The sequence below is a fragment of the Trachinotus anak genome, unplaced genomic scaffold, assembly GCF_046630095.1.
Source record: "Trachinotus anak isolate AG129_WGS33_773 ecotype Australia unplaced genomic scaffold, CSIRO_AGI_Tana_v1 ptg000005l, whole genome shotgun sequence".
NCBI classification, from domain to species: domain Eukaryota; kingdom Metazoa; phylum Chordata; class Actinopteri; order Carangiformes; family Carangidae; genus Trachinotus; species Trachinotus anak.
Genome location: NW_027273856.1, coordinates 24,313,188 through 24,334,048, shown reverse-complemented (window position 1 = coordinate 24,334,048; position 20,861 = coordinate 24,313,188). Strand labels below are relative to the sequence as shown.

General features: G+C 40.4%; 1 protein-coding gene and 1 non-coding gene across 3 annotated transcripts; one reads left to right on the top strand and one right to left on the bottom strand.

The window, feature by feature from the left end:
- Positions 1–4,677: 4,677 nt before the first annotated feature.
- trnae-cuc (transfer RNA glutamic acid (anticodon CUC)) lies at positions 4,678–4,749 on the bottom strand. Its single transcript has one exon. It is a non-coding gene; the product is annotated as a tRNA-Glu (tRNA).
- Positions 4,750–4,898: 149 nt separating this feature from the next.
- On the top strand, positions 4,899–20,295 carry ncoa7b (nuclear receptor coactivator 7b). Of its 2 annotated transcripts, none has more exons than XM_071479208.1 (17): positions 4,899–5,031; positions 6,003–6,207; positions 9,688–9,845; positions 12,135–12,205; positions 12,325–12,432; positions 12,525–12,626; positions 13,194–13,319; positions 13,592–13,776; positions 14,307–14,428; positions 14,872–15,477; positions 15,935–16,106; positions 16,327–16,474; positions 16,674–16,799; positions 16,914–17,066; positions 18,072–18,167; positions 18,244–18,317; positions 18,488–20,295. In XM_071479208.1, exons 2-17 carry the CDS (start codon positions 6,170–6,172, stop codon positions 18,621–18,623), a joined length of 2,421 nt encoding a protein of 806 aa, XP_071335309.1. In that variant the 5' UTR covers positions 4,899–5,031; positions 6,003–6,169; the 3' UTR covers positions 18,624–20,295. The 2 variants fall into 2 exon arrangements, with proteins under 2 accessions (XP_071335309.1, XP_071335308.1); XM_071479207.1 differs by having other exon boundaries at positions 14,274–14,428.
- The last annotated feature ends 566 nt before the right edge of the window (positions 20,296–20,861 follow it).

Sequence of the window (20,861 nt, the reverse complement as noted above, 5' to 3'; positions counted from 1 at the left end):
GATGTCAGTCGTTCACAGCGGGTCCACAACAGTGTTCAACTATGTGCTCAGTTTTTCACGTTGACCATCACTGTCTGGCCATATACTAGTTTTTGACCTAGTCTTGTTTCACATTTGCACAAGGTGAGGTTTCTGAGCATTTATGTGTGAATACGTGCGCGTTGAGTTAAGCCTGTGTGTTCCCCTACTTGTTACAACACCACTGATAAGCAGGGTAAACAACCATGCACTGTTTGCTCCCCTACCATGGTCATGTGATCAAAAACCACTGATGAGAGGGTGTATGTGTGTGTTTGAGGGGGTGGTGTTCTGCTCATGTCCATCTCTCCCTCAGGTTTCCTACAATGTCTGCTCCTTCCTCGAGGTGTGGCTCCTGCACCGTCTGGACATTTTGCCTTAAGAGAGAAAACCCTGGCAATGATAACCTTTCTCCTGCTGTTCAGTTCCTGGGTCAAAGGTCATGGCTGCACTGCCTCAGCTGACTTGGCAGATTGACAGTGGGTGTAGTGGCACTGGATGGGATACAGTATTGAGCTGCTTCAAGCCATGTCTCCATCACTTCCATTCCTCTCTCTGTCTTTGTGAGCTGGCTGGTGCAAATGGCCAGTGTGTGTGCATGTGTGTGTAGGGGATCAGTAACCTCACGGTGGTCTCTCAGTCAGTCTGAACAAGACCACCAAGGGAGAGCTGAGTCGCCATCACATCCAAACTGTTACTGCTTGCAATGTGCTTTAATTACAAGTTTTTTTCATTCCTGCTGCTACAGCCAACCACAGACCACTCTGACCAGGATTAGGTTGCACCGTCGATTTGTAATTCTAAACTATTTGTGGTATATATTTATCTACTTTCTTTAGATAAGAGAAAGTAGGCATTAGAGTTAGGTGAGAAGATTGATACACCTTTCCCATCCGTACAATAAATATAAAGGTATAGTCATGAGCTGTTTAGCTTATCACTAGAAACAAACAATTAGCATCACTCTGTCCAGGGTTAACAAAGTCCACCTACAAGTGCCTCTAAATCTTACTCATGAACATGTTTTATCTCTTTGTGTAATCCTTACAATAAAACAAGTCTAAAGACAACACTTTTTGGTTTGTTTGTTTTTTTGTTTTGTTTTTTTACACTTCAGTTTGGCTAACTGTTTTATTCCGTCTTTATAATAAGCTAGGCTAACCAGCTGCTGCAGTAGCTTCATATTTACTGTATTTACGGGTATGAAAATCCTCTCATCTCAACAAAAAAGCACGTTACCATATTTACAATTTATTTTAAACATAGTAATGTGTTAATTGGCTGCTAGGAAACATCTGCTAGCAACTCTGTTATTTGGTCATTCAGTCTAATATAATTATAAGGATGTTGTATAATTTGATGTAGCTTATATTGTTTAGCGAAATGTAATTTCAATTGAATTAATTTTAACATTTTAACCTACATGGGTGTTACAGTAGCTGGCTAACATTAGCTTTATCAGTTTGTTAAGTTAGCTACAGATTACACCTGGAACTCACTGAGTGAAAATATATGGTTAAGACTGATCTCTAAATAATTAATAATTTGTCTGGTGCAATCCATCTTAATTTAGTAGTGTAATTATTATCAATCAAGACAAGTCATATATAGGTATGTTTGTTATGTATGTGTATATGTTTTGAGGTCTTGTAACAAAAAGTCAGTTAGCAATGACTCAAACATTTATCTTGAGGTCCACATGAAGTTACACAATCTCTTCCTGGGGTCCAATAAACAAACAATTAAAAATGACTTACAATCACTGGAACATGAAAAAGCTTAATGAGGCAACAAACATCAGAAAAAAAGCAAAGTAATTATAAGAACATGTAGACAATGGACACTTGAAATTAAAACAATGTCAAAAACATTTTTTTTAAAGTTCCAAACAGCAATAGCTATGGCATAAATTAAATGTACTGTATGTAATATTCATCAATTTTTGTTTGTGACTTTTTGAAAGAAAAACTTATAAATCTGTCAGAGCTGTTAGATGTTTTTAAGTGGGACCCTCAGCATTTATAGTTATTGGTACTCTCTGCTTCAAAGATGTCTTGTTCTAATTGGTTTGTTTCACAACAATCTGTCTGCGTTCTTATGTTTTTTTCATAAACATACAGATAAAACTGTATGATGGAAGATTTCTTCTGAAATATTGCTGTATTTTTTTTTTACAGGTTTGGTTCATTATAATGAATCACAGCTCCCATATTTCCTATTAATTATCATTTGTGTGACATATCCTTTCTCTGTGTTTAGGTTTTGCTGCTTCTTGCTGCCACAGTGTACTTGAAGTTATCAGTGGTTGTAGTCTAAGCTGGAAGTATATGACGTCTAAGCAAAATGATTTTAAATCTCTCCAAGGCCTGCACTGGGTCAGACCTTTGTGACAACAACAGTGATTTGACTTTAAAAAAGATAAAGCCGATAAAGCACTGACTAACTTTCGCTTACTTAGCAAAACAAGACATGAACCAAAATTAAATTGTAGCTATTTTTCTTTAAATCTTTCATTGCAACCTTAGAAACAATTAAAAATGTGACATTTAAAAGTAACAGAAGATCTGTGTGGCTCATTATTAAATATATATGAATGTGCTACTCTTAACTGGCACATACACAGACATAAAGATACACAAAGCCCTGAAAAACATACTCCCTCTTTTCTTTTGTTCTCCTCTTCTGCTCCTCTGCTCATCTTCAGTCACATAAATTCCTGAGTCCGTGTGTGTGTGTCTGCGTGTGTGTAACTTTGAACTCCTTCGTAGAAGTAACAGTAACACAAAAAACAGACACTGTAATGCTACCAGGCTGTTTGTGGCTCTGACGGGACAGTACTGTAAAATTTTTAATATCAGAGGCTGAAATGAGACCGCCTGCGTTTAGTACGGATCTTATATGACGGGGGGACGAGGCACAGTAGGCCTACATGTTTGATGGACTTTTATTATTTTTACCATTATTATAGTTCTGTCTGAGAGGCACATCTTGAAAACATTACTCAGCAAAGAGTCAAAAGTTTACTAAGGCTCAACCCTTGTGTTCTAGTGGTTTAATTTCTGTGAAAATGTGCTACTCTGTCTGCGTGAACGTGATTTCCTTTCTCTCCGTCTTTTCAGAGCCATCTTTACGCTTCCAACAAAGAAATCTGAAGAATTCAGGGACAGCTTGCAATAAGACATTTAAGAAATGAGGAATGGAAACGAATAACACATTCGATTGGAGGGAAAAGAGAGAAGTAGTTCAAAGAGAGCATTCAGAAAAAAAGAGAAGGTGACATTTCGAGCTTTCCTACGTCTGAGTCACAGGGAGGTTTTGATGGTCTCGAAAGGGGGCGATGATACCCAGAGCCACAGGGTCCCTGCCAATACAAACCCTGCTCCCAACCAAACAGCCCCCCCCCCCACCCACAATCTTTTGCTTCAAGCTGGGCAGGGAGGGGAGGGGGCTGAAGAGGGGTTGACGAGAGTCTGAACAGGCCGGAGGAGGGACACACCGGCGCCATGGCGATCCCTAAGACAACTTATCTCCTCTCTCACAATGATAGCGCCTGTCAAAATAACTGCCAAGATACATAGCCAGCCAGGAACTGGTTAACTCCAGAGTTGTCCAATCCGGGGGCCTCCTGCCAGGATCTCTGCATTTCCCCACCTTCGGGGGCTCAACGGGACCCAAGTTCCACGAACACACATTATCTCTGTCTCATTGCTCTCTATCTCAAACGGGTTCAGTTCAAATTGGCCTAAACTTTATTCGAAGGAATGATAGAAGACAGTACATTGACAACCCAAAAACATATATTGAGAATCAGGTGTGAAGTTGTCTGTAAAAACTGAGGAAATTATATTTTTTGAAAAAGGTTAAAAATACCTCATTGTCCCTATGTCGCCCACCTCTTCTGTGTGAAATACTGGAGTGAAAAAGGCGTCTTTTCCCCCCAACAGACTGCTTTTGAATGTTGTTTGTTCTATTTTTTATCACGTAAAGACAAATAATTTAATCTCAAGTAAGTTACATTACCGAAGATGCTGCTCTAATGTGCAGTAACCTTAATCTGATGGCTGTTTTATATTCCTAATGTAGTGGTCTATGCCAGCTTCAAGAGTTTGCAGATGTTTATTGTGGCATTAGTAGTGAAACATCGCCACCTAGGGGTATATTCGATACATTTCACACTTTTGCTGCCAAAGTGAAAATGAAGAAATATAGGCCATGTAGTTATGCCACACAAAATTATTTTACACGAAAACACAGTATAATTTTGTCCAGACCAAAAAATATTCAAACGAAACTGTGAATAAAATCATAAATACGTAGAATTTCAAGCAACAAACATGAACGATAATCTTGCTTTGTGGGTCAAGGAATCAGTGCTTGCATTAGGCTGACTTTAAAAACTGCACTGCTTACCCATAAAACAACAAAAGCGCTGATATCACTTTTACTCTAATGCCTATGAAATAATGCTCCTACTTACCTACAGTCAAACCTGCAGTCACTGTCCCTGTGATTATTCAAAGTTACAAAGGTGAGCGTTTCCGGAGAGTCGGTCACTTGCCGTCCAGCTGTGGAGGATTAATATTTAACCCAGTTGTCCTTCGGTCAAGTTGGACCACCTACAGCCTACGATAATTTTAAAGGAGAGGGTTACAAAATTAATTCCCTGACCGGGAATCGAACCCGGGCCGCGGCGGTGAGAGCGCCGAATCCTAACCACTAGACCACCAGGGACGGTTATACTCACTTAAGATTAATGTGGTCTTAATGTTATCTGTTACAGGTTTTGTCTATTTGGTGATGGTTGTTTAAATACACTTACCGTCCAACTATCAAATCCCCAGCCTAGCTAACCTTAGCTAACTATAAGCTACTGTTCACAAGGCTTAGCAGGCTAAGCATAGACAACCAGGTGGTGCAGCTCCTGTGCTTTAACAGCGCACATGACACCAGAGGGCGCAGTGACCGGAGGTTTCATTTCGATATCAACCAGAGCTGCTTGAGGATGCACGCAAGGTATGTGGGCAATCTTCGGTACCTGTTTTTATGGCAGATTTAGCATATTAGTGCATCGTTGCACCTCGGAATTTAGTGTCAGCGTTGGGGCGTGTTACATTAACAGAAATGCTTTGTTTTAGAGATCTGGGAAGCGACTGGGCCGAGTAAAATATCCTCAACATCCCCACCAGGTTGCTATTGTCTTGTAAACAAAGTGGCTAGCTAGTGTCGTTAGCATCAGCTGGTAAGTCGGATGGAGAACTGGACCTTGTGCGCTGTGCCTGTGTTTGCTCGGACCTGGTTTCACATTAGCACCGCTGGATATTTGTCTGTTGTTGCTGCTGCTGCACCGTCAGAAAAAAAGGCTGAAAGCGGCTCAGCGCTCCGGGTCATAGAGGAGTTCCCATTAAGCGAGCTACCACAAACCGGAGAATGTAGCTAGCTAGGTGGGGTAACGTCGCCTCAGATTCAGCCTTTTCCTCTCTGCTAAGCCATTTACCTGTTACATAACACTTTCAGGCTACACGTGGATGAGCAGCAGTTGCCCAGTTTCTGTTCTTTAGGGTGGGACATGCCTGTAATCGATTAACCCTGTGGTGTTACAGCTAGATTATAGTGTAGCCATGGAAGTCTGAATGTTTACATCAACCAGACTCCCAAACCGATGCTGCTAATAATAGAGCCACTGTTTTTTTGTTTTTTTTTTTTGATGAAGCATAATTACATAATTAAACGCATGTTTACTGTGGCAGCATTAACTAGTAGCAGATGTGTCTTTCCTCCACAGCAGAGATGCTTTTCCCCTCCTGTTGGTCAGCCATTGTCAGCAGAGTGGCCTGACATGCTTATTATAGGATGCTTTCATCGCCCTCCACTTAGTCTGATGAGGCTTCACCATCAGTTATTGGGCTTTTACAGTCAAGTGAGTGTTGCTGAGTGAGGAGGCACCCGGTGAGCCCGCTAATCCCCTGTTTCTTTTTCCTCTGCAGGACAAGAAAGAAGTGTGAGAGCACAGTGTGAGAGCTGATCTTCTCCAAGTTGTCTTTTGGCTAGGACGTACTTGAGTGGGTGGGAGTGTGTTTGTGCATGTGTGTGTGGAAGGGTGGATGTTTCTATGGATGCACTTGACCGCATGCAGCTTTAGGACCCTGGCCTGATGGAAAAGAGAGACAGGAAGCCGGGATATTTTGCCAGGTAAGCGACTGTGTTTGTGAGTATGTTGAATTTGTCACATTGGTTTAATTTTGTTATTTTTCACGCAGCAAAACTGATGTGTAGCCCTGGCATTCAGCTCTCATTTGTTCTTAGTCAGCATTTTAAGGATGACTAAGCTTATGATCAATAACATAGCAAATTACATAAGACAAGATAAGATAGTCCTTTATTATTCCCACTGTAGGGAAATGTGCAGTGCTACAGCAAAGTGGACAGTACAAAAAAACTTCAAAATGTTAATAACAAATACTAAAAATAAAAAAAAAAACAACCTAAATAATAAAAACAAATATCAAACATATTCTCCTCAGAGGAATTTACAATCTTATGCAGTACCCACTATCCTTAGACCCTCAATTCAGACGAGGAGAAAATCCTCACAAAAAACAGTAAATTGATTGCACAATACAAGAATTTCTGCCAAAATAAGAGCTACAGTTACAAGATATCCAATTACCATGAAGTTGAATGAACGACAAGTATTAACATATTAATGAGTGATTTTTTTTTTTTTTTTTTCCCAAACTGGTAATGTAATATATTTCTGTTGGAGGAAGTGTTTTGGTTAAATTGTGATATTTGGTTCTTTCCGTATCACTTAGCCCATGAGTCACATGTTGGGGCGTAAAGTCCAAAATCTGTTTATCCAGGGGCTCTTCTTTGTGCATTGCTTGTTGGAAGCGACACCATGGCTTTTCCATTGTGATGCCTGGTCATTTGTGCCTTGACATTTTTGCTGTCAAGGTGCATTAACTCATTACCTTTTCCCACCTTTTTGAATCACAGATCAGCACTGTTCAGTCACCTGTCGCTGAGCTGCACCCACCTTATACTGCCTCATATAATCCAAGCCATGCGTCACAGTTCTTGCGCGAATTGATCCACTGGGATGATGTTGACTTTAGAATTGGATTTTGGCAGCATTGTGAAACATGATAACAGGAAAGGTGTGGAAACCGGCTTGTCACAGCTACAGTGCATAGGCTGAAAAGAAATCGGCAGGTCATGAACAAAGAGCAGCTCTCTCTCTCTCTGACGTCTACACAGATGAGGCGTTTCATAGAACTGCAGGACTGACTAATTAATGTCTGCTGGCAGGTGTTTGTTTTCGAGAGCTGAGTGAAAATGAATGTGGGTGAATGGGATTAAATGGTGGATGTCTGCGTAATATGGTTTGAACGTGAAGTCTTAACCCAGACTTCAGAATATTGTTCTTGCTATGCTTGATTTAACCCATCGTTGCTGGACTTGTTTGTCTTGTTTTATGCTTTAAAATGGGTAAAAAAAAAAAAAATCTAATGTTAAAATTAATTAATAGACCAGTGAAATGTTCCCATAACCAGATAAATAAGTTGATTAATGGATAAGCAGTAGTGACGCAGTGAGTATGCTGCTAAGAGCAAAGCTGTTGAATATGGACTTGATGGATGTTGTGAGGTAGTGAAGCCTAATAGGCTTTATTTTTTCTTATTATGTCTTGGGTTACTTGTTCAGGCTACACTGACAGGCTGGTACAAACCTGCAGTTTGTCTTTAGTTTTTTCTTCATTTGATTGGCTTATGTTGGAATTATAGCGCAGAGAAATGACTTCGTAGTGGCATCGCAGTCCAGGCACACTCTAATTATTAGGTAGGCAGTGTATTAGACTTTAATGGGATGCAGGCTTTGTGTTAGGTATGGTGCTTTCCTGCAAAGTGACTGTGGGAGTGGGCAGCAAAGCAACAGTGGAAAGATGCCAGATGAATACATCCGAGTCGTGCAGACTACTACTGTCTGTCCATACAGCCACACTGTGCCTGTATGGACAGATTGAACGTGACAGGAAGGAAAATAAGCCTTATCTCCCAACACAGCTACTGCTTTAACATGTAGGTCTGCTGCTACCTGCACCATATGGTGCTTCACTTCCTGACAAATAGAGCAAAGCTCACTGTGAGGCACACACATATAGTAAAAGCCAATAAATTAACCCGCCATGAACTCTATCATGTTTTATTGTTTTACAACACTGAAACCCAGTATGAGGAATTAGGAGTTTGACACAGAACAATAGCGCGAAAGACTCGTGTCAAAGCAAAATGAATGATTTAGGTTAAATGTTTGAGGTTCATTTCCTGGAAAAGCTGCAACCTGAAGACAATGACACAAAAAGGTTACTGAAATTTTCAAGGCACTGAAGTGCAATAAGATTGTGCTTTGAAAATTAGAAAGAACATGACATTGCTGTAAATTTGTATAAAGCAGACTGTGCAAAACTGTGCTTCATGGCCGTCATACTAAACAGCAACGCAGCTTGTTGTCTTGAGTGGATGAAATTTTTCATTTTCTGTCTTATGTTTGTACTTAGATCAAATGGTAGAGTTTGTTTTCACATTTTGTGTTCAACAGTGTTTAAAGTTATGAAACACAGTACAATGTTAACATTGTTGACGTAGATAGCACACGGGGGTTTTTCTAAGCACTATGAAAGAACAATAAAGCCAAGTGTTGTAAGTGGAAGTGTAGGGGTTTTTAAACTTTCGTACAGTATTGTGCTTTCTCTGTTATGAGGCCGACATTGGTTTAAGGGAAGAGAACAAGGGTATGATGACAGGGTGAGAGAGATCGGGAGACTGTGAGACATCCCCCACTGTGAAACAGACGGTGCTTTTCGTGTCTGCAGATTCTTGAATTCACTACCAGATGTTTGATGCATCAGTTAAAGTGAGAGAGTGACCTGAGGCTGTGGGTGGGGCCTGAGCTCTGTCTGTCTGCAGCCTTATCGACCCACTCTCGCCTTTCCATTAAGGCACTTGAACACTAAAGACGCTTCTGTTTTTGCTTCCTTTTTTCTTTGTCCAGGGCTGTGCAGAGCGACACTACCCACACCACTGAAAGCATTTGATAAATCAATTTGGTCTTATCTTTGCTTAACATACTCGCGTCCACATTTAAGGTTTCAGTGGGTCTCAAAGAGTGCATATTATTGAGTCTTTTGCAGTGTTGATGACATTAGACAATAAACAAACATGTGCTGCCTGGTGATTACTGATCATGATGGATTGAAAAGTACATGTAAAATGGTAACAACACTTTATTGATGGAAAATATTATAGAAAATTCCTTACTTCCAGTGTGGAACTACGTTTTTGTTCCGCTGTACTGTCCAGTTCACTTCAGATCACAATAGATTAATCTGAAGTAGTAAGTTCAGCTAAATGCTCTAATACATCCTGTAGTCAAGAACAACAACACTGCCAAAAATCTTAAGTTCATATGTCACCATGAAAACATCATCAACTGCAGCATTAACATGGTTTAAATGTATAAATGTGCATATTCATACATATGTTGATCCCCACCCTGAGAGAGTTGTGATTGCTCGAGTCATAACAAATGGTCTATCTACAGAGCTGTATTTTCTATATGCAAGTTAATGAGTGGATGTAAACAAATCCATCTCCTCTGGCATCCCATCAGGCTGAAGAGGCGGAGACAGCTGAAGCAGAACCAATCAGATAAGAATGTGAATGAGCAGAACCCGACAATCATCTCCTGTCCAGACACCCCGACTGACGGCAACCCCAACAAGAAGACAGACATACAGAGAATAACGACGAAACCGCCTGCAGGCTCAGGTAAGACCTGCATCAGAAACTCACAACAGAGATTTGCAGCTTGATTTCTTATAGAAAAACCACTTAAATAAAAAGCATCTGAGATGTTAGAACACACCCTGAAGCCTCTAATTGGCTTCAGATACTCTTACATAGCAAAAATGTATGTTATTTAAAGCAATCTGCATTTTCAGTTTGTTATCAGTAGATTTAAAGGTTGATTTACGCTCCTCTCCTGCTGTTTCGCTGTGTCTTTGCAGATACTATAAGGTTCCACTTTTAGCTTTTGATTAGCTCTTTGCCTGAGCCGTGCAGGGAGCAAACTGTCTGTTCATCGCCATCGTCACCACTCTGTATCACAAAGAGAGTGTAATATAATATAAACCTGATTCATCTGTCAGTTTAACAAATGGCACATCATTGCCTTAGTGCACAATACCCCTGCAACAATACTCCTATGAGGCTGCTGCAATGATCACTGGGTAAAACCCATGTGTTTTATAATGATGTCACTCATAGTTTGGTATTATGGCACCTTGGTGTAATGACTTCATTCAAATCATTTGGTTCTTCTTGTTCTGTACTTTTTTTGCTGCCCACTTTAACTTCCCACTTATAGATGAGCAAAAGGTCAGATAACAATAATGGTATTAGTGTTACTGTCAATGCTGCTGCTTCATCATTTGAAAGGATTTTCCTCTGACTGGTATACAGTACAACACAAGGCTCCTCTGTGTTAGGAACCATTTGTGGTGAAACGAACCATTTGTGGTGAAACAAATCGTTTGTGGTGAAATGACCTCAGCAGTTTTAAACAGGAAGTTGCATAACCTTTATCCTGTGCTGTCTTACAGCTGAGCATGACATTTTATCTGCTGTATTAACAAAGCTTGTGAGTATTAAGAATCAGTGCTAGTGTTAAATCACAGTAGAAATAGTACAAGGCCCTTTACTTTCCATTTAACATATAATATAAAATCCTAGTTAAGATTCTAGCATCTTTGTCATAAATGCAAACACAAGTCTTTAAGGTGAAAAAACATTGTTCGAGGGATAGGACTTTGTTAAACAGAAGAAAATGTTTGTCAATAAAAGTAAGTTGATATCAACTTGACTGTATAATTAGGCTATTGAACTGCGTGTGTACATTCAGACTGGCTAAAAGACTTTCTTTGTCATCAACTAATGTGAGTGTCACCGTGAGCTAAGTTGCCCCAGATGAAATCTAGTATAACTATGGCTGAACCATTAATTAGAATATTATTGAATTCACAGTACGGCCAAATGCAACATCCAAACCACAGGATAAAGGTAAAATGTGTCACAACATGCCATAAATGAAGCAATGTGGTGCTACAGAGATGCCTCAGCCTGCAAATTATATTCTCCAGATGTAAGTGAACATGCTTGTTTGGTACAAGACCCAACAAAAATCACATCATCATCATCATTTTTATATTTTTTCAGTGAAGATGAAATGTGAAACTGACCCCTCCAACTGGAATCATGACTCATATTGAATATCTGCAATATCAGATTTTTCTGGCATATAATTAAGGCCAAAAAAAAAACCTGTTCCTATCAGAGGCATGCTCACAATATGATTAACTCAGGTTGATGGACAGTTTGAATCGGTCGTTTCAAGTTGGTTTTCCGCATTTGTCTTGTATAAGTGACATTATGAGCATCGTGGGTCGTGTTACCATGTGTTGCTGGGTTTGTTTAGAGCAATAAATCATCACCGAACGCAGCACCTTGACAGCGATGCACACTCAAACGTGCAGTGGGCCGGCCAGCTGTGTAAATTCTGCACTGTGTGTTTTGATAAAACCACAAAACATATGTGACCACATCGTGCACAGTATATTCTCATTCACAGGCCAGTACAAATACAGTGAAAAGGCTCTGGGTTTCACACAGGTGGTAGTGGTCTTGACTTTGATGGTCGGTGCAGTACGGAGCAGACAGCAGCAGGAGTCTGGCTGTCTAATGCTTAGTCATGGTCCCTGTTTCCATGGAGGAGCAGCAGTGTAATAAGGCAGCAGGGAGTGGTGTGCTAATAGCTTCTGTGTTCTTGGCAAGAAGAAAATGCTGACTGTGGACCTTGTCTACTACAAGGGTCAGGTTCTTTGTGCATTTACGATAGCCACACACACACACACACACACACACGTGTAAATCTTAAAAAGTATGAGGTGGACAAAAGGAAACAATTGATTTATTTCTCATTAATAATTTTGTCTTTTTCCTGTGAGATTATGGTCCTCCCTCTCCAAAATCCCTCTCTCTTTTTTTCTGTCTCTCTCTCAGACGATGGCTGCAAGAGTGACAATCAGGCAAAGAAGGAGAAGAAGAGGCCACCGGGGACAGTGGACTTCATTGTGAGTAACACTGCACTGATGGCACAATTTAAAGAACATGTTTCTGACTGACTGACAGAAGGAAAGCTGTGGATTGCATCATGTAGTGTTTTCTCAGAGGAGCTGATCTCTTATTCCAGGTGGGACCTAATGATTCCCTCAACAGCATCGCTCTCAAGTTCAACATCACCCCAAACAATCTGGTCCAGCTGAACAAGCTCTTTGCTCGCAGCGTCTACCCTGGTCAGGTGAGAACACTGACAGCACCACTCTGCGCCGCTTCAGTCTCTGCATTGTTTATGATGACTTGCTGATCGTTGGTTGTTCGTCCCAACTACAGAAGCTGTTTGTCCCTGATGTGAGCCAGTCAGAAGCAGACGCAAATTCTCAGAGTTCCTCTGATCCCACGCTCGCAAATGGTTTGTCTGAGAAACCATTAAATGTAAGTGAGAACCAGTGTCATTATGTAGCTTACAGTACATGGTGCATATGCAGTAGTTTACAGCAGCCATTTAGGGACACATTTGTTCAAAAGGCTTAAATTAATTAGATGATGAAACAGGAGTAAATGCAGTGGTTTTTGTGTGTGCTTTTAAAATTTGTTGTCGCACCGCCCTGCTTCCAACTCTGAGGCTTTTGTGTTTAAGTAAACCCAAGGCTCTGATGATACAAAGTGTTTTATTATTCTCAGAATTCAAATTCTGTTGCCCACCATGATGGAGTACAACTTAAATCCAGGGTATGAGTGAGCAGTTTTTAATGTTTAGTGCATAAAGAGTGGGGAGTGAATATGTTGCCAGTTTGCAGTGGAAGGTCATTTACAACAAGGACTTGGCAGTCAAGTGAACGTTATTTTAAAAAGTGGATAACAAATGTTCAAGTGGCTTAAATCTCCTAATCTGAATTAGTAAAGGTCAAACACACTGCACACCACCGCATTAGTAACACAAATTACACTGTGGATAAGCTTAAAAATCAGGTCTTGAATCTGTTTTGTTTTGTCCATCAGGATGGCATTTCAAACTGCAGGTCAGCAAAATCCCTCCGGCGTGAGCTCTCCCCAAACTCAGAGGACGAGAGCCCGTCAACGGTTAAATTCATCAAGATGAGCTGCAAGTATTTCACAGATGGCATGGTAAGGAGCCTCATACACTGTAATGTCAGGTGATACTTAAGATTCATGCCTAAATCAATTTTTTCTTTATTTTATAAATTTTATAGATTAAACAAAAAAAAAGTAAATCCACACGTTAAGTGTGTCGTAATATATCAATTCAGCGTTAACTAAAATATTGACCTCATTCAAAATGTGTCCAGCACGTACATGCATACATACATTCTTGCATGTTGGTTGTTTCTGACCAAGAATCTCTTGTCGTCTCTTCATGTTTTATTGTAATCTTACAGGGCGTGGTGGGGGGTGTGCTGATCGTGACCCCCAACAACATCATGTTTGACCCGCACAAGTCAGACCCCCTGGTGATCGAGCATGGCTGTGAGGAGTACGGCCTCATCTGCCCCATGGAAGAGGTTGTCTCTGTAGCGCTGTACGATGACGTGTCACGCATGAAGCTCAAAGACGCCCTGCCATCGTAAGACCTCCCGACCGTCTCCCTCTCCCTCCTCATTTCCCTCTTTTGTGATCGTTCTCCTTCCAGTCCTCAGCTCTTATTCCTCCTTTCTTGTTCCTCCCTCCAGTTTCGGTTTTTCTTGTTCCTGTCAAACAATAAAACTGTTTGTACCAAACCTGTCACTTTCTTGAACTTTTCACATTTGCCTCTTTACCTCATCTCTTAGTTTGTCTTTTTATGAAGGGCTTTGGTTTTCACTGCATCAAGTTTAAAATCCCTCTCAGATTCTGTTCCTTTTAGTTTGTAATTTTTAATCTTACATTTTTAATTTGTTTTTTTTTTCCTAATTTAAATGATTTGCTGTTTTACATCACATTTGCTCTTTTGTTTTTTAAGTTGTTTATCATTTTGGTCATTTTTAATTTCTGTTGGACCTGTCCTTTTTTTGTTGTGTCCCTTTTTTTTCATTTTCATCTGTGTTTGCGGTGCGGTATGTGTGGTGCCCGGTGACCCCACAGAGACCTACCCCAGGATCTGTGTCCTGTGTACAGGCCCGGTGAGTGGGAACAGCTCCCGTCGGAGCAGGACCTAAACCCTTTCAGCCGCTACGAAGCTCTGGATCCAAAGGGACCAATCATCTTGGACGACATTGAATCAACCCTCTCAGAAACTGGTAAGATCGTGTCATCCAGCGCTGGAATTGGTGACCAATTTCCCCAAATAGTGGTTGTTCTGTCTGATGTCTTTTTTAACTTTGATTTATTTTCTAACATCAGCTGAAACAACAGGTTTTTTTATGTGCTATCTTTTTATTTGTCTTTTTAACGAATGAAAGTGGTTTGTGAATTTTCAGATCCAATCCTGTAATCAAACATTTAATGTCCTCCCTGTCACTGACTCCTCATCGAGGTTAAAAGATGTTTTCACATGTTTAATTGATTAATTGAGTTGTCTCTCTACAGGTAATTAATCAGCAACAATTTTGATCATCAATTTATCATTTAAATCAGTTTTTAAATATTGAAACTGAACATTGGTGATGACAATAATCTTTAGATGCAGCTCCAGAGAAAAATGCCATCATAAACAAAGCTTGATTTATCTCTTCAAAACCAGGGAGCACAGAGGGAGAGCAGACAGAGAAGTCTCCATCAGATGAAGGATTCACAGAGTTAGAGCCTACTGTCAACGGGAGCACCGAAGACGCAGAGGGAACGACCCCCAGAACATCCAGCATTGTCAGCAGGGACCAACAGAAACTCCTAGGACAAAGCTGCCCCGGCCAGGGAGACTCCACGGACAAGTCGATGCTTGATCAAACTAAAGGGAAGCTGGACGATGATGAAGATGAAGGTGTAGCACAGAACAGCTCCATCGAGGATGGAGAATCCATACAATCCTCCTCAGAGACTGAAAAACAGGGTGACTCGCACGATAAACCTACAAGCCAAGAAGTAACCAAAACCAAAGATATCAAACCTAAAGGGACTGAAGAGCTGCTAAATGGTGTAGATGATGAAATTATCAGCGCACCAGTGGACCAAAACAGGAAGTTGAGTCTGCTTGAGGCTGCCGAGGTTCATGGGAACTCCAGTCCTAAGAGACGAAGCTCGGGCAGACGGGCAGATGAGGACGAACTCAGTGAGGAGGAGAGACGAAAGAAAAATTATGAAGCAGAAGTGAAGTCATGGCTGATGGAGAGGATGCAGGCTCCAATAGAAGGTAAACTTTGTAAAAAGATATTAAATCCATTACTAGATTGTCACAGTTATTGTAGATATTTTGCATTTTATAGGTTGAATGTCAGGAATATTTCTGCCTGTGGTGCAAAGCATTAAATGTTCCATCCATTATTTTGTATTGTGCATTTTTTTCTTGCTTTCTTTTCTTTCTCAGACAGTGTCTTTTTTATAATATTCTTTCATGTCCTACATTTTAATGTCTCTGTTGACATCGGTTGATGTCTTAAAGCCTTTATGTGCAAAATTTGAACATTTCAGATTTTGGCAAGTCCTGGTGGTAGTATCGAAAAAAGACCATCATGTGACCAGTGACCATCATCTTTGTGACCACATATCATTCTGGATATAATGAGGAGGATATAATAAAGCAAAGGAGTGTGGCATTAAACTAACCAATTTTTCTCTCTTTTTTTTTTTTGATTCCCTGTTCTGTATAGACATGCTTTTTTCATCAGAGGAGAAGAGTAAGAACCCTCCAATGTTCCTCTGCTTCAAAGTGGGAAAACCAATGAGGAAGTCCTTTGCCACTGGGATGACCTCTAGTCCTGCCCACTCCTTTGGGGGCCGTGGGAAGCAGCCAGAGTATTGGTTCGCTGTGCCACAAGAAAGGTGAGATGATGACTATGTCATAGTTCATACATAAATAAATTCATGTACATTGTCATACTGAAATCCAGCAATGAAATAAATTAAAAATCAAAAACATAACTTTCTGTGGCCTGGTCACCAACCATAAACTGTCTGAATACGAGGAACCACTGATGAATCTGGTGGTTTGTGAGCCAACAGTGATTTTTAATCTTTCTTATCCACTGTATGTGTGTTCCAGGGTGGACCATCTGTATGCATTTTTCGTACAGTGGTCTCCAGATGTGTATGGGAAGGAGGCTCGAGAGCAGGGCTTTGTTGTGGTGGAGAAAGATGAGCTGGACATGATCGATAACTTCTTCAGTGACCCTGCATCTTGCAGCTGGGAGGTGAGCTGAGTGGAAACAGCCAGTTTGTCTTCGTGCTGTTGGTTTGAGTAAAAGCTTTCAGTTTTTTCTGTTATTTTGAAATGAGCTTTATTTGTGACTGACTCCCTGCTGTGCATGGGCAACGCATCAGTGACACAATACTTTGTGTCATTGATTTCCCTCAAATGTCGACTTGCTCAGAAGCTTGTTTTGCTCCTAGATCATTACCATTGATGAGGCTAAGCGCAGGCAGAGTTTTGGCAGCTGTGACGGGGACTTGTCTGTGGATGCACTGCCGACACTCAGTGATACCAGTGACCTGCTGCAGGATACACACATTGAGAAGGTGATTAAATAAAACAACCTACTTACTGATAAGAAAATGTATTAAAATGTGAGGAAGAAAAGGCAACACACTGAGCAGTACGCCTCAAAATCTGATGATCTGTTTACTCGCCAGCTTGCCTGTCGCCTGCCAGCCCGTGTGCAGGGTTACCCCTGGAGACTGGCATACAGCACCGAGAAACATGGGACCAGCCTCAAGACCCTGTACAGAAACCTGGCAGATGTGGACAGTCCTGTTCTGCTGGTCATCAAAGACATGGATAACCAGGTAGATACTGTCCTCATGGATTTACAGTATGTTACTGACCAGGGGCTCACTGGCTGATAATGGAGGAGGTGAACAGCAGTTAAATGTAATGGCCACTGATCATCAGTAGATGGCATTCAAGACCTTAAACAGTGATGCCATCTCTTGAATAAGAGAGTGGAATAAAAGTGCAAAGAGTTGATACTATGGAGGAAATTATATATAGTATAGCATTTCACATCATGGAGAAACACAATTTTTTTTTCTGATTTGAAGTTAATTTAGCAAAAAAAGAATATTTTTTACAGAACATTAATAGGTCACGCATGTTTACTGTACATGAGTGGATATTGTGTTTAATGACTGATATTTCTCTATTTGGGTTTGTGTTTATTATGATTTGGCAGCCCAGGTGAGAGGGTCATTTTTAGTTTATCTCTTGCTCTGGATCCATGTTAGCCCACCATGGGTTGAGCATGTCAAGAATTAGCAGCACATTTCATCAGTCTTTGACATTCATTTGTCAACCCCATTATAATTTAGAAAGTCCAGGCTAAGAGTTATCAATGGTCTGAAAAATACTCCAACAACAAGGTTGTGGAAGGTGAATTTACTGAAATTATTACTGGATATATTTCCCTGTTTCCTATACAGTAGTAGAAAAAAGTAATGGAAGAACCTGTCATTAAACAAAATAAAATTTAAACAGTAGTTTGTATTATTTGAAACGCAGCATTTATACAATTTCACAAAGTTTTCTATTTAATTTGATCAATTTTTCAAATCAAGAAGTCACACACAGTATATTTAAATATATCTGTCAGGAGATGGGTCTTTATTTTATCAGCAATTTCTTTAACCCTGTCAAGTCAGCATTGTCCATGCAGTTGATAAAGTCACATCTTCTCCTCTCTCTCTTATGCCTCTGTGTATAGGCTATGAACCATTTCTTTGGCAACACCTTGTGGTAGTATAAAAGATACATTTAAGTAAAAAATCTGAAATTAACTTTGACTCTCACCACAGATATTTGGGGCATTCTCGACTCATCCCTTCAGAGTGAGCGAACACTGCTATGGCACAGGGGAGACGTTCCTCTACAGCTTCTGTCCTGAAATCAAGGTTTGTACCTGTTTTGAGTGTTTTAGCTTTATTCCTCAAACTGCAGATTCAGTCATTGTTTGCCGTTTATTTTCAGATCTATCGGTGGACTGGGGAGAATTCTTATTTTGTGAAAGGCAGTACTGATTCTCTGCAGATGGGAGGAGGAGGGTAAGATCTAACAGTTCTGTAACTGTAGCTCATTTATTGTAGTTTTTGGGACTGAGAACGACGTTATCTCATTAATGTACACTCTTGGACAGCAAAAGGTCTTCTCATCAAATGATATCCACCTTTGTCTTAACATCTTCCCTCCTGCATCTCTGCCCTCTCCTCTGCAGTGGTCAGCTGGGTCTGTGGCTGGACGCCGAGTTGTACCGGGGTACCACCACCAAATGCGCCACCTTCAACAACCAGCCGCTCTCCTCCCAGCAGGACTTCAGCATCCACAGTCTGGAGGTCTGGACCTTCGAGTAGCTTCACCTGCTCTGTTCTAGCTACTTCTACATTTACGCTGTGCTCCACAACTCTAAACACCCCCAAGTCTATTACGCACTACTTGGAGGCAATCCTAGCTACCCCACAATGACACTAAACGTTTTGTGAGTTAGTACAGAAAGCAGCATCTGTGGAGTTTTCATGTTGACCGAAAACAGAGCGGAAACGTCAGTCTCCTGTAGCCTGTTTTAACGTGGGTTTGACCTGCAGGTAGGTTGGCCAGTTTATGTCTGCGTCATCCTTCCTTCAAAGGTTAAGGTGTGAGAAAATGCTGTTGCTCTCAGTTCATTGGCTGCCTTAGACATGCGACGACTTGCCCCAACTTTCCCAGCATGCAGACTGCCGTACCACCACAAGCTTATGAGGAGAGAGGGACGACCGAGGCTGCTGATGAAGGAAACCCAAAAAGAGCTGATTTTAAGAGTGTATGAAAGAATTAGAAGTCCCATAATACTGTAGGTTTGTGCAGAAATAATGGTTGATGTAATTTGTATGTGTGGGAATGTACAGGGTGATGCACCGAAGAAGTTTGGAATGGCATATCTTTTTTTTACAACGCTATGAACTTTAAACATGAAGGAAAGTGGAGAATGCCAGGAAGGGTTTTAGATTAACTTTCAACATGGGAAATTTAGTAATTGTTTACAATGGGAGTGTTGCACTTCCTCTGAAGGCTGTCTTGTCCCTTTATTTCTAGTTTTAGATTAACCGAATGAGAATGTTTCATTCTCATGATTTCATATAAAGTTCTTGTTCCCCGTACAATCCAAAACAAGTGACAAAGCCAGGAAACATTTGCAATGACCAAATATGTTCTTTTTAATTTCATATTTGTTGCGAGCGCTTCATATTTTATAAAATATTTTAGATTTTTTATTTTTACATTTTATTTTTGCATTGTGTTTTTTATAAATAATGTTTTGGTTTTTTTTAATTGTTCTACTTTTATAAAACTGTAGTGCGAAATATTTCTGTTTCGGACCCAACAAGCACTAGAAATCACTATTGTCAGTATTGAGTTCATGTCTCATGCCGACTAATTTGATCTCTTTGATTTTCATTTGTGGTCGTTGTTGAGAGAGTTACAGCCAGTAGAGTTTTGACATGATGTCACTTTGCACTACAGGACTAATTAACAGTCCATGCTTTGCCATGGCTCTCTGTAATTAAGCATTTCTTCAATGTAAAATCTGTCACTGAATGTTAAATAATCACCACTACAGCAGGGAAGCTGCCTGTCCAACCACAGGTCAGAGTCTGCTTTACCTAAAAATGGGTGGAAAGGGATGATCTGTTTTTGCACTCTGGTATACCACTAACAAAAAATTCAAATCTACTAACGAGGAAAAGAAATGTTCATTTATATCCTGTGTAGCTGACACAGGCTTGTAGTGCATGAATATGCAATACTGCAAATGTTTGACACCATTGTTATGATACCTGCCATACTATTCACTAATGCCAGTTATTGCTTCATGTGAAAATGAGCTCTGTTGTCTGTAGCTGTTCAGTGTTGTTACTGTGAATGTTCCCTAAGTATTATTTCTCGTGAATCCAAAACTGCTGTGGTCTGTGATATCACTAAGGATCTATTTATTGTGTTGTTATTGCAACTACATTTAAACTTAAATAAATGTTAAATATACACATATGATAATGCGTTGTGTTGTTTATGTCCAACTGTTATTTCCTATGTGTTCATTTCCATTTATTTTATTCAGTGGGATTTTATGGCCAGTTTGTGTTTTTCCCATCTTAGGGTTCATCAACTTAGAGTTCAGGGTTTGGCTCAGTTTGTCAGACCTCCTTTCTGGAATAGACCCTGGGTTTAGTGAAAACTTTTATTAGCGTTGAGAAGAGGGAGACTCTGGGTTTTCTGATCCAGAAGGAGAGAGAACTCAAACTCTGGCTGACTCTGTGAACCTAACCTGCTTGCTGGCAGGTTTTCTTAGGGAGAACCCCAAGGTTTGTCAATCTCCTCCCTAGGCTGAGCCTGAAGCAGCTGTAGGACATGAGGTGTTCTTCCCACCATTATCCGATCAATGAATTAATTCCCATAGCCTTATGTCGGGAGATAAATGTGCTATATTTCCCTGATGATTAACTAATTGAACATTACAGTTTTTTTTTCACACCACTATTTATGAACAGCAGTTACATCTATAGTATTACACATTGCAGACGTGCTCTCTGATCAGAGCTAATTCTTTGCATCGC